The sequence below is a fragment of the Chiloscyllium punctatum genome, chromosome 1 (genome assembly GCF_047496795.1).
Source record: "Chiloscyllium punctatum isolate Juve2018m chromosome 1, sChiPun1.3, whole genome shotgun sequence".
Taxonomy (NCBI): Eukaryota; Metazoa; Chordata; class Chondrichthyes; order Orectolobiformes; family Hemiscylliidae; genus Chiloscyllium; species Chiloscyllium punctatum.
In genome coordinates, this window is record NC_092739.1 from 129,306,621 (window position 1) to 129,326,072 (window position 19,452).

At 43.0% G+C, this 19,452-nt stretch overlaps 1 protein-coding gene across 11 annotated transcripts in view; it reads left to right on the top strand.

Annotated features, from left to right (window-relative positions):
- The window catches only part of LOC140479798 (transcription factor 4-like), a 607,832-nt gene that overhangs the window by 333,364 nt on the left and 255,016 nt on the right, over positions 1-19,452 (top strand). Inside the window, exon 1 of one of the 11 annotated variants that reach the window (XM_072574063.1) lies at positions 14,184-14,339. The exons of the other annotated variants lie outside the window; for them this stretch is intronic. Within the exon in view, the coding sequence (XP_072430164.1) occupies positions 14,304-14,339 (36 nt within the window). The 5' untranslated portion in view covers positions 14,184-14,303. Of the gene's footprint in view, positions 1-14,183; positions 14,340-19,452 lie in introns of those variants that run through there. 11 annotated transcript variants of the gene reach the window in all.

Genomic DNA, 19,452 nt, shown 5'->3' on the forward strand with positions numbered 1-19,452 from the left:
GTTAAAGATACCCTCCAACGCATCTCGTCTACATCCCGCACCTCCGCCCTCAGACCCCACCCCTCCAACCGTCAAAAGGACAGAGTGCCCCTGGTGCTCACCTTCCACCCTACCAACCTTCGCATAAACCAAATCATCCGCCGACATTTCTGCCACCTCCAAACAGACCCCACTACCAGGGATATATTTCCCTCCCCACCCCTTTCCGCCTTCCGCAAAGACCGTTCCCTCCGCGACTACCTGGTCAGGTCCACGCCCCCAAACAACCCACCCTCCAATCCTGGCACTTTCCCCTGCCACCGCAGGAACTGTAAAACCTGCGCCCACACCTCCTCCCTCACCTCTATCCAAGGCCCTAAAGGAGCCTTCCGCATCCATCAAAGTTTTACTTGCACATCCACTAATATCATTTATTGTATCCGTTGCTCCCGATGCGGTCTCCTCTACATTGGGGAGACTGGGCGCCTCCGAGCAGAGCGCTTTAGGGAACATCTCCGGGACACCCGCACCAATCAACCACACCGCCCCGTGGCCCAACATTTCAACTCCCCCTCCCACTCTGCCGAGGACATGGAGGTCCTGGGCCTCCTTTACTGCCGCTCCCTCACCACCAGACCACCTGGAGGAAGAACGCCTCATCTTCCGCCTCGGAACACTTCAACCCCAGGGCATCGATGTGGACTTCAACAGTTTCCTCATTTCCCATTCCCCCACCTCACCCTAGTTCTAAACTTCCAGCTCAGTAACTGTCCCCATAACTTGTCCGGACTTGTCCGACCTGCCTATCTTCTTTTCCACCTATCCACTCCACCCTCTCCTCCTTGACCTATCACCTTCATCCCCTCCCCCACTCACCCATTGTACTCTATGCTACTTTCTCCCCACCCCCACCCTCCTCTAGCTTATCTCTCCACACTTCAGGCTCACTGCCTTTATTCCTGATGAAGGGCTTTTGCCCGAAACGTCGATTTCGAAGCTACTTGGATGCTGCCTGAACTGCTGTGCTCTTCCAGCACCACTAATCCAGAATCCATAACCAATGTCCTGTACAGCTGCAACATGACCTCCCAACCCTTGTAATCAATACTCTGACCAATACAGGAAAGCATACCAAACGCTTGCTTCACTATCCTATCTACCTCCGACTCCACTTTCAAGGAACTAAGAACCTTCACTCCAAGGTCTTTTTGTTCAGCAACACTCCCTAGGACCTTACCATTAAGTGTATAAGTCTTGCTGAGATTTGCTTTCCCAAAATGCAGCACCTCACATTTATCTGAATTAAACTCCATCTGCCACTTCTCAGCCCATTGGCCCATTTGATCAAGATTCCTGAAGTAACCTCCTTCGCTGTCCACCACATCTCCAAATTTGGTGTCATCTGCAAACTCTTTTCAGTAAACCAATCTTTTAATCTTTGGAGGTGAATGACAGTTAGTGATTCCCTTGCTACTGGCCTGGTCTCCTTTGTCTCTCTGTCCATCCCTCTGCCTACACATCATAAAGATGCAAGGTGACCACGTCCTGACACGTGCTATCCACAAGCCTCTCGATCTCATGAAAATCCCATTCTGCCCCCAGCTGTCACCCAAGCTTCAAAACTCTCAGCTTGAGTTGCTCCAGCCAGAGACCGTTCTTGTGCAAAGAATCATCTAGAATGGTAAATCACAGGCCTGAGCTCCCCAACCAAATAGATCATGGACTTGTGTTTTTACATAATTGTAGTCCGAAAAACATCTTGTTTGTGCTGATGTCCTGAGTCCCACTTAAGTCTCCCACCATCTTTTTCTCTGCAACGCTTCTCATCTCGCCTCTCAGTGATACTGACTGTCTGACACAAGATCCTTAACTCACCTCACCCACTCTTCTCAGTGATACTGACTGTCACAGGATCCTCATCTCACCATCTCCTCTCAGTAATACTGAGGGCCTGACAGAGGGTCCTCACTTTGCACTTTCCTTTATTTGGCAGTTCTTGTTTTCCCAGAGAGTAGGAGAATTGTGGAACAAGTTGTTGGCATATGCGGTGAGAGCTGATTCACTATGTGCCTTCAAGAAACACCTGCACTAGTTCCTGGCTGGGTGGAGATCACTGCTAACGAGAAGTGGCTTCCAACTAATATAATTCAGGGTCAGTGTGGTCCCCTGGATTAGTTTCAATCACATGGAGGAGTTGGAGGCAAAAACTATGTACAGTTTGGTCTCCTTACTTAAGAAGAATAAACTTGCATTGGAAACAGTTCAGAGAAGGTTCACTTGCCTGATTCCTAGAATGAAAGGGTTGTCTTAAGACAAAAGGTTGAACAAGTTGGGCCTATACTCTGAAGTTTAGAAAAATGCCAAGTGACCTAAATGAAACTTACAAGTTCCTGAAGGAGTCTGATGGTGTGGGTGTTTCGGCAATGATTCCTCTTGTAGAGAGATTTTGAACTGGGGACACAACTTAAATACAAGGGGAAACCCAAAGATTTATTTTTTCCCTTAAGATTGTTACTCTTTGGAATTCTTACTGCCAGAGTGCAGTGGAGGCTGGATCCTTGAACATTGACATGGTTTTATTGCACAGATTTTTGATTAACAGGGAGTTGAAGATTATGGGAAACATCCAGAAAGTGAAGCTGTGGCTGCAATCAGATTCATGATATCTTATTAGATAGTACAGTGTGCTCGATGGGCCAAATAACCTACTCTTGCACTGATTCCTTTTGATCTTATTTCCAGGTTTCTAAGCCGTAATCAGCTTTTATTTAATCTGGTTTCTCATCTCTTCCAGGAGACTAGTTGGAGGGCACCAAGAGGTTAGCAAGTTTCTTCATACAGAAGGAGAAAGTGAGGGCTGCGGATGCTGGAGATCAGAGTCGAGCGTGTGGTGTTGGAAAAGCGCAGCAGGTCAGGCAGCATCTGAGGAGCAGGGGAATCGACGTTTTGGGCATAAGCCCTTCATCAAGAAGGGTTTTTGTTTGAAATATGATTTCTCCTGCTCCTCTGATCTGCCTGACCTGTGCGTTTCCAGCACCACACACTTGACTTCTTAATACACAAGAGCATATTCTCATAAGGGCAGGCTGGATAGACCGGCTGGCCTTTTCCTATATGACATTGCCATTTCTTCTAATCATTGACAAAGCAAACTTTGCAACTTCCTCACCATAGATACCTAGCTGCACATGTTGAACTCAGATTCTTTGTCTTTGTGAGCAATGAGACTGCTTTAACCCACTCCAAATCCTTTCACTTGCACAGAGTTAAGATCAGACTCTGTACTCCAAATTTTAGCTCCTCTTTCTTTTTCTCCTGCTTCACCTGAAGTAATATTGCTGTCATCATATCAAACTGTACCCTTTTTATGTGGTTTTGTTGTGCTTGTTCACATCAAATTAATTGAAGAGCGCCTCATCTTCCGCCTGGGAACCCTCAAACCACAAGGGATGAACTCAGATTTCTCCAGTTTCCTCATTTCCCCTCCCCCCACCTTGTCTCAGTCAAATCCCTCGAACTCAGCACCGCCTTCCTAACCTGCAATCTTCTTCCTGACCTCTCCGCCCCCACCCCACTCCAGCCTATCACCCCCACCTTGACCTCCCTCCACCTATCGCATTCCCAACGCCCCTTCCCCAAGTCCCTCCTCCCTACCTTTTATCTTAGCCTGCTGGATACACTTTCCTCATTCCTGAAGAAGGGCTTGTGCCCAAAATGTCGATTCTCCTGTTCCTTGGATGCTGCCTGACCTGCTGCGCTTTTCCAGCAACACATTTTCAGCACATCAAATTAATGACAATCTTTATTTTTCTAACCTTGCATTCTTTTATTTCAAACTGAAACTATGATTGGATTCTTTACTTGTTTATTTTCTTTCCTCCCCATCTCCCCAACCTAATTCCTGAAAAAAATTTGTCTCCTTGTCTGTTATTTATTTCATGCATGCCTGACCTAACTAGGCTCCTAGGAGAAAGTGAGGACTGCAGATGCTAGAGATCAGAGCTGAAAATGTGTTGCTGGAAAAGCGCAGCAGGTCAGGCAGCATCCAAGGGACAGGAGAATCGACGTTTCGGGCATGAGCCCTTCTTCAAGAATGCATTCCTGAAGAAGGGCTCATGCCCGAAATGTCGATTCTCCTGCTCCTTGGATGCTGCCTGACCTGCTGCGCTTTTCCAGCAACACATTTTCAGCTAACTAGGCTCCTGTCTAGTTAGCGTATTTAAATCATGTCAGTGCTTCTGAGAGTGCCCTGTTAAAATTCTATTACTGTGTGTCTATAGCTAACATTGCCTTGTCCTCTTCAATCTCTCAGGAACCTATAATTCTTACCTTATTACCTCTCTCCCCACATCCTTGATGCTATGCCATTGTGGTAAGTACTCTTCTTCTTGCCATGTACCCTATCCAATGATGATAAAAAATTCCATGGCACAGTTTCTGAGCAGGGAACTTTCACAGTAATACTGTCTCAGACAACCGTATTAAAATCAAATGAACTGGTCAGTCATTGCATTGATCTTAATGAGGTCTTGATATATTCCATATAGCTGCTGCATTTGTCTGCATAATACCAGTGCCACATTTTAAAGTGATAAATACTAAACTCTTTGAACTTTGAACAAAAGTAGAGGTGTGATAAATGCAAGTATTTTTCTTTTGTATTTCTCAGAGCTGATAACATTTCAGCTTGATGAAAATCAAATTAATAGACCCAAAATACGATGAGGCTAATTCACTCCAGTAGGAAGTAGACTTGCTTTTGAATGTGGTGGAAAACAAAGGAGAATTATTTAACAAACTGTTGTTAACAATAGGATCTTCAATCAATCATGTATATATGAAATCATCAATTCACCAGTTATGCTCTCTCCCTCGTGTTCACCCTCGCTCTCGCTCATGCTTGCCCTCACACATTCTTTTGCCATAGTTCATGCTCTGTCTCCCTCCCATCATTTTCCTTTTCTGGATCCTTGAGGGAAAGGATTAGAGGAAAAGCAAATTAGTTCCTCTGAAATTTATGTTAGATTTTACTTTCACCAGTTAGGTCAGTTATGAAATATCTAAATTTTCCTTACAAATTTGTAATCATTTTATGTAATTGAACTGCTGACTTTTGCTTTGACTTGCTGTTCTCTGGAACGTGGCAGTGTACAATTCTAGCCATTTCTAAGTTTCTAAGTGTTTTCGGGTTCTTAATGCTCAAATGTAAAAAACTGAGAAACCACATTCTTCCTTTCCCTAATTTTATTTTCATGCTTTTACTTAAGTTACTCACTGAAAATAATTCAAAATATGTATCTTTTATTTCAGTACTGTATCTTAGTAAGTTTGAAGTTATGCACTCTTTTTTTGTCCTATTGCTCTCGCACTTGGGGACAATATTTCATCCTTACGCACACTCAACACTGGAGCACCCATGTTGGTGCACTGGTTACAAAGGTCCAACAACGTCTCCTTTTCCTCAGGCAGCTAAGGAAATTTGGCATGACAGCAAATATCCTTGCCAACATTTATAGATGCACCATCGAGAGCATTCTGTCTGGATGTATCACTACCTGGTATGGCAACTGTAACCTTCCAAGATCGGAGATGGTTACAGAGAGTGGTGAACACAACCTGGACAATCACAAAGGCCAACCTCCCCTCTATAGAATCCATCTACCAGGTTTGTTGTCAAGGAAAGGCCGCCAGCATTCTTAAAGATCCATCCCACCCTGGCAATGTTTTTCTACAACCTCTACCATCGGGGAGAAGGTACAGAAGCCTGAACACATGCATCAGTCGGTTTCGTGCAGTTTCTACCCTATTGTTGTTAGAATACTGAATGGACTCACAAATTCTTAACATTCACCTGTACTTGTGTTTTTGGTTTTTGCTGCTGTTTACCTATTATTTACTTGTCTATGCTACTTAACTATGTGATCTGCCTGTATTGTTCGCAAGACAAAGGTTTTCACTGTGCCTCGGTACATGTGACAATAAATTCAGTTCAATTCACTCTCCCTCGCGCTTGTGCCATTCCTCTCCCTCGTGTTCACCCTCGCTCTCGCTCATGCTTGCCCTCACACATTCTTTTGCCATAGTTCATGCTCTGTCTCCCTCCCATCATTTTCCTTTTCTGGATCCTTGAGGGAAAGGATTAGAGGAAAAGCAAATTAGTTCCTCTGAAATTTATGTTAGATTTTACTTTCATGAATATGTCATGCAAGCATATTCATTAGTTGCAATATTGAATTATCTTTATTATAGTAGAATAATTGTTGAATGAAGTAGAGGACCTGTGAATTTTAAACTACTGACCACAAAACAGAAGTCTTAACACCATTAGAGTCAACTGCAGTGTAGATAACATCTATGCAATGCAAATGGAGACAATGACCATCTTCAGCAAGAGAGAGTCTGGTCGCATTACCATTGCTGAATCCCACAGTACCACAATCCTGGGTGTTACTATTGACCAGAAAGCGAACTGGACCAGCCACTAAAATAGTGTCTGTAGGAGTAGGACAGCGGATAGTAATAGTGCAATAGATAACTCACCTCTGGTCTCCTTGCTGACTGTCTACAATCTACAAGGCACAAATGGAATACTCCTCACTTAACTGGATGAGTACAGCTCCAACTACACTCAAGCAGCTTTACACCATCCAGGACAATAGCCGCCCACTTGATTGGCACAACATCCATCGCCCTCCTTATTCACTGCCTCTTTCATTGATGTACAGTGGCAGTAATGTTTATCATCTACCAGGGCCACTACAACAAAACACTAAGACTGCTTTGTTAGTTCTTCCCAAGTCTTCAGTCACCACTATCTGGAAGGACAGATGTATGGGAAGCCCACCAACTTTGTTTTAACAAAAATATACTTTTATTCATTTAAAAAAAAAAGTCTCTTTGTATATATACATTGTCACAAACACAGTTCGGTTCCATCCAAAAAAGCCAAAACCCCTCATACACTTACGATACTAATATTTACATATTTTTGAAATGCTGGGGTGGTATGATAACTGAACAGATCTCCATTTGTCTTCAGTAGGGAGATCTCACTCAGGGGGTCTTTCCCCATTGCACCTTGGTGATAGCTGCCCCAAGTGTCCCTCAGCATGTAGTCCTGGACCCCGGAATGTGCCAGTCTGCAACACTTGGTTCAACACCTTATTCTGGAAGACCAGTAGGTTTCAGGCAGACTAAAAAGCATCTTTCAGTGAGTTGATGGTCCTCCAGGTACAGTCGATGTTTGTCTGTGTGTGTGTCCGGGGAACAGACCGTAGAGCACAGAGTTCCATGATCTTGGAACTGCTTGGGATGAACATAAGCCACTGGTTCTTTCTCCAGATGTCCTTTGCAAAAGCACATTCTAGAAGGAAGTGTGTGACTGTCTCTACAACCGAGGGCAACGTGTGATGGTGCAGACTGACCGGGCATACATGAAGGATCTCACAGATCGTGTCCTTCTCCCCACCAGCAACGTGATGTCTTGGTGCTTGTTGGAAAGTTATGGTGATGAAGCATTCGGCCAAATCACTTTGACAATCTGTTCAGAGAAACGTGCAACAGGATTCACCCTCCTTTTCCTGCAGCATCTTGAGAACCCTGTGTGCTGACCACTTCCTGATGGACTGGTGGTCAAGGTATTTTTCTTTGCAAATTTCTCCATGAAGGACAGATGATTCAGAACAGCAGCCAGCAGCGAGGCCAGTCCTATCCTTCACAACCCTGGGGGCAGGCAGAACCTCAGTACATAGTGACACTTGGTGTTTGCATGCCAAGGGTTTCTTGCACAGCTTGATGCAGCCACAGGCAAAGATGGCCATCAGGGTGAGGGCAACATTGGGTATGTTCCTCCCTCTCCTATCCAGAGTTTTGTACATAGAATTCCTGCAGACCTGGTCCATCTTAGGTTTCCAGATGGAATAGAAGATGGCTCAGGTGACTGAAACAGCACAGTTTCAGGGAATGGGACAGACCTGTGCTACATGCAACAACAGAGAGAGCACCTCACAACTGATGATAACGTTTTTGACCCACATGAAGAGGGAGTGGTGCTCCCAAATTCTAGTTTTTGTTTTACTTTGACGATGCACTCCTCCCAAGATTTTGTGTGCACCCTGGCCCCTCCGAGTCCTATTCTCAGCACGTTCAGGTAATCTGTCCTGATAGTGAAGGAAAAGAAGGATTGGTTGGCTCAGTTCCCAAAGAACATGGCCGTGCTCTTGCCATGATTTACCTTGGCCTCCCAATGCCAGTTCGTACTGGTCGCTGATCTGAGTAGAAAACAGCGACTTCGACCATGTACAGGGAGGCTTTCCCTTCCAAGCCCCATAATGCTGACACGGAAATATATTGCCATTTCTTTACTGGAGATAGGATACCTACTTGCGGAATGTTTCAGAGAACACCTCTGGGACACCCAGACCAACCACCCCGTGGCTCATCACTTCAACTCCCCCTCCCACTCCACCAAGGGCATGCAGGTCCTTGGACTCCTCCATCGCCAGACCATAGCAACACGACGGCTGGAGGAAGAGCGCCTCATCTTCTGCCTAGGAACCCTGCAACCACAAGAGATGAACTCCGATTTCTCCAGTTTCCTCATTTCCTCTCCCCCCACCTTGTCTCTATCACAACCCTCGAACTCAGCACCATCTTCCTGACCTCTCTGCCTCCACCCCCACTCCGGCCTATCACCCTCACCTTAACCTCCTTCCACCTATCGCATTTCCAATGCCCCTCCCCCAAGACCCTCCTCCCTATCTTTTATCTTAGCCTGTTGGACTCACTTTCCTCATTCCTGAAGAAGGGCTCATGCCCGAAACGTCGATTCTCCTGCTCCTTGGATGTTGCCTGACCTGCTGCCCTTTTCCAGCAACACATTTTCAGCTCTGATCTCCAGCATCTGCAGCCCTCACTTTCTCCTATTTCTTTACTGTTGTTGAGTCAAAATCCTGGAACTCTGATTCAGTCAACATGATGGGTGTACTACATCCCAGATGCTACAGTGGTTCATTATGGCATCTCCAACAACTTCTCCTCGGCAATTGGGGGCAGGCAATAAATGGCCTAGTTGGTGATTTCCCAAAGAATTTTTAAAAAGTGATGAAAATACAGATCTGTGTGTGAATTTTGAAAAGCTTGTATGTGGATGGTACTAAGACAGGAATTGAAAAATACATCCTCAGTGCAAAATACATTCAAAATTATAAATATTATTATCAGTGATTGGAATTTTATTCTCAACAATCTTAACGTGTATTGTTTGAGCCAATGACAATTTCTCATCCTTGTTAAAATTTTGGAAATTGGTGTAGTCATTGCTACTGTTTACTGTGTTCTGTATGTTAGTGCGCATGACTGAAGTTGCCAACTTCTAAGATAATTTAGATCAATAACAAAGCAGGATAATGGCCTGAGCAATGACCAGTAATTCTTTCCATTCTGTGGTAGTGTAAATATCACTGTTATCCAATCTCCCATCCTTTGCCTCCGTCCTTCTTAAAAAGAAGGGGGATTTTTCTTCTATCAAAATCTCTTTGCTGGAATTGGATCAAAGCTCGAGTTAGACTTCATTATTTGCATTGCTGAAATATAGTTTGTAGGCTGCACTCATGTCAAAATGAACTGCAACTGAACTGGCATGAATTCCGGATTTTACAATGAGTGAGAGACCACCTGATCCAGCTTCTTACTGAAATGTAGGTGAAAGGGGAGGTCACTCAGTTCCTCAAGCCCTGTCTGACCAGTCTATTTGATATAGCTGATCTCTACCTTAACTCCATTTACCCACCTGAGCTACATAATCTTTAATCCACTGGTCTAAAAGCAATCTATCACTCACAGCTTTGAAATTTTCAATTGATCTACTCTCAACAACTTTCTCTGAGGCGTGAATTCCAGATTTCAACAATTATTGTGTGAAGGTATGCTTCCTGGCATCATCCATGAATGGTTTGGCTGCAACTTTGCAATTACGGGCTGAATTTTCTTTTTTTTTAAGCGAGAGATTTTTGCAGAGTTACTCTCACTGGTACCGTATTTAAATTCCAAATGTGCGCCATTTCAGATGCTGCACAGCAGGAACTGTCCTTCACACTGGTCCTGCAATGTTTACAGCATCACAGAATCCCTACTGTGTGGAAGCAAGCCATTCAGCCCATCGAGTCCATACCAACCCTCCAAAGAGCAACTCATCCAGACCCAACCCACTACCCGATCCCTGTATCCTTGAGTTTCCCATGACTAATCCACCTAACCTTCACATTCCTGGATACTACAGGGCAATTTAGCATTGCCAATTAACCTAACATGCACATCTTTGGACTAATGGAGGAAACGGGAGCACTCGGAGGAAATCTACATAGGCATGCAGAGAACACTCAAACTCTCAATCACCCAAGGGTGAAATCGAACCCTGGCCTGTGAGGCAGCAGTGCTAACCACTGACCCACCACACTGCCAATAGTTATCCTCAAACAAATGCTCCGGAAGGCTAGTTAGCTCTTTCATTCACCAACGAGGGTGGTGGAAAGGACCCATGGCCACTCATAAGTGAGATTCAGGATTTGCAGTTTAAATCCAAGGGGAAAATATTAAGTTCTTTTCTCAACATCAAGAGTCTGATCTTTTCATTTTCGCAGGATTTTCTCGACTTTCTTGCCGTTATTCAAGAGAACAGAAAAATACTCTTGTTCTGGATTGCCCCACTCAAGCACGTAAGGTAGAAAGAGAAATCCTATCAGCCGTCTTGAACATTGCAAATACCTGAACAAGAACACTTTTTAAAAAAAACATTCATGGGATGTAGGCACCACAACTTGGCCAGCATTTATTATCTATCCCTCGTAACCCTTGAGAAGGTCCTGAGCTGCCCTCTTGAACTGCTGCAGATGGATTCACATTAGGGATGTTCACCCAGTGCCACTGAAAGAACAGTGGTATATTTCCAAGTCAGGATGATGAGTGTCTTGGAGGAGAACATGCAAGTTGTGGTGTTCCAGTTTATCTCCTATCCTTTTCCTTCTACATGATGGTGGTCATGAGTTTGAAAGCTGCTGTCTAAGGAGCCTTGGTGAAATTCTTTATTATATCTTGGAGATGGTGCACAGTGTTCTTACTGAGCTGAGCATCTTTGGTGGAAGAAGTGAATGTCTATGGATGGGATGCCAGTCAAGCAGGCTACTTTGTCCTGGATGGTGTCAAACGTTTTGTGTTGTTGAAGCTGCAACCAACCAGGCCAGTGGGGAATGTTCCAACTCACTCCTGATTTGTGCCTTGTAGATGGTGGACAGTTTTCGGAAGCCAGGAGTTGGTTGCTTGCTGCAGGACTCCTAGCCTTTGACCTTTCTCGTTGTAATATTTGTATGGCTAGTCCAGTTCAGTTTCTGGTCTACATTTCCCACAATTTTGATAGCGGGAATTCAGCGATTGTGATGCTATTGAATGTCAAGGGACAATGATTAGACTCCTCATTGAAAGACACTCATGTAATGCAATTGTTATTGGCCACTATTTTTCTGGTATTGTCCAGGACCTGCTGCACTTAAACATGGACTGCTTCAGTACCTGAAGAGCCATAAATGATACTGAACATTGTGTAGTCATCAGCAAACATGCCCACTTCTGATCTTCTGAGGGAAGAAAGGTCATTGATGAAGCAGCTGATGCTGTTTCATTATTCTGAGGAATTCCTTCGGCGATGCCCTGGAGTTGGGATGACTGATCTACAACAACCACAACCGTCTTCCTATGTGTCAGATATAACTATAATCAATTTTCCCCTTAATTCCAGTTTTACTAAAGGTCCTTGATACCATACTCAGTCAAATATTACCTCGATGCTGATGGAGATCGCTGTCTCCTCACATTTGAAATTCAGCTCTCTTACCTATGTTTGAACAAAGGCTGTAATGCTACTTCTGTTTGGGTTACAAGGGGTGAGTGGGTACAAGCTGAGTTAACTAGTTGCTCTGTAATGTGAAGCACGGATTCTTCAAAAGAAATACTGGAGTGATTTTATGTTTTCCATACTAGACAAGAATTAATACAGAAGCACCTTGATTATCCGAACAAGATGGGTGGGACCTAGTTTGTTTGGATAATTGATTATTCGGTTAATTTATTTCCTATGCGGCTCAGAGTTTTCTGTGAAGTTTGCTCCCCATTCAGGAGACTAGGCAAACACACTCCACGCGAGACCTCCCATCCCAGCACCACACCCCCCCCCCCCCCCCCCCCCCAATCCTGTCCCGTCCCATCCGTCTGCCCACACCCCATCTGTCCTCACCCATCGTCCGTTCCCCGTCTGCACCCCCCTCGGCAGCCAGACTGGACACCAGCAGTAAGACTGCTGCTGCCTTTGTGGGGTAAGTCTCCAAATAGCGCGTACACACACACAACTTTTTACTGCAATGTTTTGACAGGTTCCATCTCTGCCTTGTACAGGACAATATTGGAGAGATTATCTGGGGAAGGGACCCCTATATAGAATTCCAGGGAAAGTATCGGGAGAGAGCAAGGGCAGGGGGTCAGTCATTTGGAGTGGGTGCCTGGACTGTGCTCGGCAGCATTTCAGTGAGCTTGTTTGTTTTTAATCATTGTACCTGTAAAGAAAATATGCTTTTCAGGGTTGAAACTACTCTTTGACGTAATGTTTCCATCGGGACCTTGAGATCCCCTTCGGATAATCCGATGTTCAGATAATTGATATTCAGCTAATTGATATTCAGATAATTGAGGTTCCTCAGTACTGGATTAATTGTGCAGTTTAAACTTTGATCAATAGATTTTTATTGGGGAAGCTTATGAAAAGAAATGGAATAAAGATGGGTAAATGCAATTTGGCCATGATCCAACTGAATAGATTGAAGGGAGGAGTGTCTTGCTTAAATTTCCATATTTATCAGAACTGAAACAATTGCAGGTGAAGAATACCCACCTATATAGTGAGGCATTCTATATTTGTGTATAAATGAGAATCAGAAGCCAGTAACAACTACAATTTTCACATACAGTAATATCAAGTTCCTTTACTTGATCAAAAATCTGGAGCTCCTTCCCTAATATGCTGCAGGTGGTTTTGTAACTAATGGGGAATGCATGGTTCAAGAAGGTAAAACATCACTTGCCTTCTCAAGAGCATTTAGGGATGGGCAATACGTACTGACCATAGGGTGGTGAATCTGTGAAACTCATTGTCGCAGTGGAGGCCAAGTCTTTGAATGTATTTAAGGCAGTGATGGATAGGTTCTTGATTGATAAAGGAATCAAAGGTTATGGGGAGAAGGCAGGAGAATGAGGTTGAGAAACATGAGTCACAGAGTTTGGTGTTGGAAAAGCACAGCAAGTCAGGCAGTATCCGAGGAGCAGGACAGTCAACATTTCGGGCATAAGCCCTTCATCAGGAATGGTTGAGTAACATGTCAGCCACGATAGAATGGCAGAGCAGACATGATGGCCCAAATGGCCTAATTCTGCTCCTATATCTTATGATTTTATGGCCCATTCAGAGAAGCCCACATTCCCTGAATTATTTTTTTTAAAAAGTGAACAGTTTCCACATTAAGTTCTGAGCTGTGAACTTCACTTCCATTAAGATTATAGAATTTGCCATTTCAGCAAGAGAACTTGATTGCTACTAAAATTGTGCATTTTATATTACTGTTCGAAACTCAAACACATTTTTGTCTAAAATGAATCAACAAAAATAATTACTTCATAACTAATTTATTTCTTTTCATAACAAGTAAAAGTTGAGTTATCAACAAAATGAGTGTTATGAATTGATTTATTTTCCACTTCACAGGAGTTGTCTGCCGTGCTCCCTTTGGCGTATACTTGGTTTCTTTCAACTGAGACAGTAGGCGTTGCTTTGTCGCACTCTGTGAAAGAAATTCAGGCGTATAGACATGTTCACTAATTTACAAAAGAGGTTCTTTTTATTATTATTATTTAGCGTCTGGCTGCTGCAATAGTCCTTCAGTTCTCAGCGGGTTAACTGAAGAACAGGAGATGGATTGTAATTGGCCTATTTATGGGTGTTTTGCATGTGAATACTGTGCTAGTGAAGCATTACTAAGTCTGTTGTGAATGACAGGGTGATTAGAATTTAGATTAGGAAACCCATTCACTACTCAGAAAGTACAGTAATTGGCTCAGTGTGGTGAAAGTTGATTACATGTAATGATAAAGTAATAATTTTGGTTTTTAATATTGATCTAAATAAGCAGAAAGTTCGTTTAGTGACACCTTCAACCAGTGTTGGAAAAAATATAATCTGTGTGGTATCCCACTGCCAGTGAAATTAAAAAGAGAACCATGCTACTATGGGGAAGTTTGCAAAGGAGTCGTGTGCATTTTATGTAAGTCTGCAGTCTCATTAAGTAATACCCCGGTGTAAAATAAATTAAAAGTGATTCCTCTTTGGAAAGATTGTTCTGTGAAAGGTGTATTGTGAATTTACTTCAAAGTATAACTTAAGTTTTAAATTTAAATTTGTTGTTGATGAGATTATCTGAAGGAGTTATGGATATATTTGGAAAGTTACTGATGAGTTGTCTGAATGCATTAAGGGTAGGTTACATTGATAAGAAATGTATTACTATCAATGTGAATTTAAGTGATTTAAAAGCCTTCATTTTGTCAAAATTCTTCTGAACTTTAGTTGTAACTTATTAGTGAAGAAATCAATTAAAACATTAAGAATTCTTGTATTCATTATCTGCGCTACAGAATGTTAGTAATCTAGCACTGTATACATTGCTTTGTTAAACAGTTATATATCCACCAATCAGGGCACCTTAAATAAGCTATAATTATTTTTATTAAATATAGTTTGCAAAAGAAATAATTGTTCAAATAGATAGTAATCAGATTCTGTGATGTTTGCTATTTCCCTGTTTCTGAAATGGGATTGAACAGCCATTAGTCTTCAATGCCTCCTCAGGGCTAGTAACACAGAAAATGGAGTCCATGAAGTGACTTACAAGTGAAAACAAGCAGAGACTGAGTGGTAGCTACCACATCACCCTGAACTTCTAAAATACTATTGATAAGAAACCTAACTAATGGTTTAAACATTGTGCCTACTGCCATGCTGTTACTTGAAATAGTGACCTTTTTCCTTTGAAGAAATAATACCATATGTTGATAATTATTACTAACATGATGATGAGGGCTTGAACACGTGTATTGGAACACTGGACATGACATGCTGTTTATCTTGCTAATTTTTAAACAGTTGATTAAAGACTGAATTACCACTGTTTAAATAGACCTAATCTCACTGAACAGTTATATTACAAAATACACTTCTGATAAAAGGTTGAAACCAAATTGCAGTCCAAATGTCTGATGAATCAAGGCATGTGGAAGTTAACTTAGAGGCACCATTTTACCTCCCTGTTTGTGGCATACTGTTGCTGGCTGTTAAATCATTGTTTTGGAAGATGTGAAAGATCTGTTGCAAGCAGGAGGAGCCTCTTAAATATTTAATACTTAGGATAGCAATATAATGTGATTTTAATGATGGGTTAAGTCAGACACTGAGATCACGTTGCTGGAGGAAGCTTTTATCACATGGATTTAGGTCTAGAAATTCATAAGTATTGAAACATTTTTTAAATAGCATTCTTGTGAGCAGAAGAAGGAAAGCTGCCTCTGGTTCCCAAGGTACTTCACAGATGCATTTAAAATCAAAATATGACACCAAGTCACTTAGAGATATTAAGATAGGTGACTCAAAACAAAATCAAAGGTTTAGGTTAGTGTTTTAAAGAGTGAACACAAGGTAGAGATGTGGGAAGGTGAAAGGAGCCTAAGCAGCTGAAGGATTGGCTACCACGTGGCGCAATCATAATTTGCGATGCGCAGGAGGTTGAAATGGAGAACTATAGATATCTCAGAGGTTTGGGAGTCTGGAAGAGATCACAGGGGCCTGAATGGACTGTGCCACAAAAAGATTTGAAAACAAGGATGAAAATTTTAAAATTGAGACCTTGTTTAACTGATGGTCCATGCAGGAGGGATGTGTGAATGGGATTTGGTACGAATTAGGATGGAGTCAGCAGGAGCTATGAATCAACATGACTATTTTAAGTTGGAAAATGAGTAGAATGTTCAAAATAATTGATTGCAAGTTCTTTAGGAATCTTATGGGGATTATTTTCACTCACGGTAGAAAGAGTTATAGGTAGAATCTTGAGGTTTATGATGCATTATTGTTCAGTATTCAAGTATCCTTTTGAGTGCGAAGGTTTCAAAACAATCACGTTATTCTAATAGTTCAGCAGCTGTATAAATTTCATTGACAAAATTCTTGATGTTGAAAGTTTTGAAGATACATTAAACACATGCAAAGAATGTTTAATAATTCACATCTGTGTCTGAATAAATTGGAAAAGCGTTGGTGATGGTATATTCCTCACCCTCACAGATGAGATAAAGGGGCAATTGGAGAGTTAAATGCTGTCTCAATGGTCTAATTCTTCTGCATGAGCTAGGATAATAGAAGCCAAACCATTTGAAAAGGTCCTGGCAGAATTGAACCAGATTTGTAGAGACAAGCTCCCAAGAGCACCTTTTGCCTTTAAATTGAGTTGAGTGGGAACACTATATGACCTCTCAAGAAGCTAATCACTAGCCAATTCTTTCAGAGTGAATTGAGTTTTCCAAACTCTGACCCTTCACATCACTTCATGTTTCTGCCCTACAAAACTAAATAAACCCCCCTAAAATTGCAGTTGTAGAGAATCTTGATTTTCCAATTTCCAAATCAGTGCATTTGAGGATTGTTGCTGTCAGTTAGCTTTATTGTAAGTGAAGGAAACTGTCAAAGTAAACTAACTTTAATAGTTTGAAAATAGATTTTGTGTCATTTAAAGTTCAGAGCTAAAGTAGTTCCACAGGTTTGCCGGGGATGTCTGCACAAGGTGATTTTGTTGAGAGAGAGAGACCTTGGGACAGTTTAACTGAGTCGGAGGACGACCATATATCTTCTACTGTTACACTTCTACATTAACAAAAGGGAGGAGTAGTTTGGACAGTGAGTTGTTTAATGGCTTCTGTCTGTGCTTCTTTCCCCCGATTGAAACTGTAAGGAGTGAAATTGGGATCAATAGCATTTGTTTTTGCACATTTTGTCCTACATATTCTGAAGTAGCATGCTGTGCATTAGGTGGCATGTTGGTAATGGGTTTTTGATTAGATTATATTTCCCTACAGTGTGGAAACAGGCCCTTCAGCCCAACAAGTCCACGCTGACCCTCCGAAGAGTAACCCACCCAGACCCATTTCCCTTTGACTAATACACTTAACACTATGGGCAATTTAACATGGTCAGTTCACCTAACCTGCACATCTTTGGACTGTGGGAGGAAACCCACGCAGACACAGGGAGAATGTGCAAACTCCACACAGACAGTTGCCCGAAGCTGGAATTGAACCTGAGTCCCTGGTGCTGTGAGGGTGCAGTGCTAGCCACTGAGCCACCGTACCGCCCCAGGTTACTATACTGACATCCACTGAAAGTATGCAGAGCACGCACATCATGACACCAATTAACATGCAGCCCAATGTTGACATCGTTTCGCAATTTTGGAAGTCGAAACCTGCAAATTTCCACAGAAACATGAAGCAACACATTACTGAGTCTGTTTAAAGGGATTTTCAACAACCAGTTGGTTTGTAACTGAGCTTCGCTGCAATGTTTGGATGCGCTATTCATTCTTGCTACAAGTTTACATAGTTTACATAGATTGCTTGGGCTGGTGTACAAATACGTTTTGGTAACTTGATGGTTTGTGCACCAGCCAGTTCTTTCACATATAGTCCCATAGACCACCATCTCGGAATTGAGCACATTTAAGAGCATGAGCAGTAGGTACAACAGGAGACATGGATGGGCAGAAAACCTCTTGGTAGGCAACCACACTAATGCAGACTGTTGGGTTCTCCTACCTGAATGTCATCAGTGGCTAAGGTTTGAGATGCCTATGCTTCACTGAAATTTATCATTTGTAACAGCAGATGATCAACTTTTACTTTGGTAGGAACTTTCGAACTAAGAGCAACAGTTGACTGTATGGCCTTAAGGGCTTGCTTTACTGTTCAGTACAATCGCACTTGATTTCCTGCTTCAGTTCCTGTTCTCTGCCTGCTCTCCTCATCCCTTGCTTCCCAGAAAGACCAGAAATCTGTCTACATAACCTGTAAATATTTTCAACAGCAATGCATCCATAACCCCTTTGGGTAGAGATTTCCAAATACAGGGGAGCCTCGATTATCCAAATACCAATTATCTGAAAATTGGATTATCCGAAGGTCTCAGTAGAAACGTTACATTAAAGACGTGTTTCCAACAGTGATTGCATCTTTTGTTACAGTGATTGACTGACCTCCTGCCCTTTCTCTCTCTCCCCACACTTTCCCTGGAGTCCTACAGAGGGGTGTGCCCTAACCCCACCCCGCCAACACCAACCCCCACTGCTTCCCAGGAATAATCTCTCCAACATTGTCCTGTGCAGGGCAAAAGTGGAACCAGTCAAAACTTTACAGTAAAAAGTTGTGTCTGTGCGCTAATTGGAGACTTACCCACAAAGGCAGCTGCAGCAACAGCAATCTTGTTGGTTTACAGTCCGGCTTCCCCGGAGTTTGGGGGAGGGGGGGGGGGGGGGGGGGGTTGACAGCGGGCTGTGTTCGGGGCAGGGGCTTGTGTGCTTTGTGGTGGGGCTGCAGGGCGGAGTCGGACCGGGTTGGGGAGCAGGGTTGACCGGGTTGGGTGCGGGGTCGGGTTTGGACTGGGTTAGGGTCGGTGCTGGACAGGGAGAGCAGTGTTGGGGGCGGGGGCTCGTGCGCAGCATGCTGCTAGTCTCCTGAATGGATAGTAGACTTTAAAATTCCGAGCCGCAGAGGAAAGGTATTTAATCAATTTTCCGAATAATTGATTATTCGAACGGAATAGTGCCTGCCCATCTCATTTGGATAATCGAGTTTCCACTGTATTTACAAACTTATTTCCCTTAATTTCTCCTCCATTCTTCTAACTCCAAACAGTCTAAGAACATAAGACTTAAGAGCAGAAATTAGGCCATTCGGCCCATCAGGTCTGCTCCATCATTCAATCGTGTCTACCAACCTCATTCTCCTGCTTTCTCCCCATAACCTTTGATCCCCATGACAATCAAGGACCTACCTGTCTCTGTCTTAAATATACTCAAGGAACTGGCCTCCTCCACCTTCTGTGGCAAGGAATTCCACAGATTCTCCATTCTTTGGCTGACAAGGTTTCTCCTCAACTCCATTGTAAAGGGTCTTCCTTTTACTCGAAGGCTGTGCCCTGAGGTCCTAGTCTTTCCTGCTAATGGAAACATCATCCCAATGTCCACTCTGTCCAGGCTGTTCAATGTTCTGTAAATTTCAATTAGATACCCCCCCCCCCCCCCCCTTCATCCTTCTAAACTCCATCGAGTATCGACT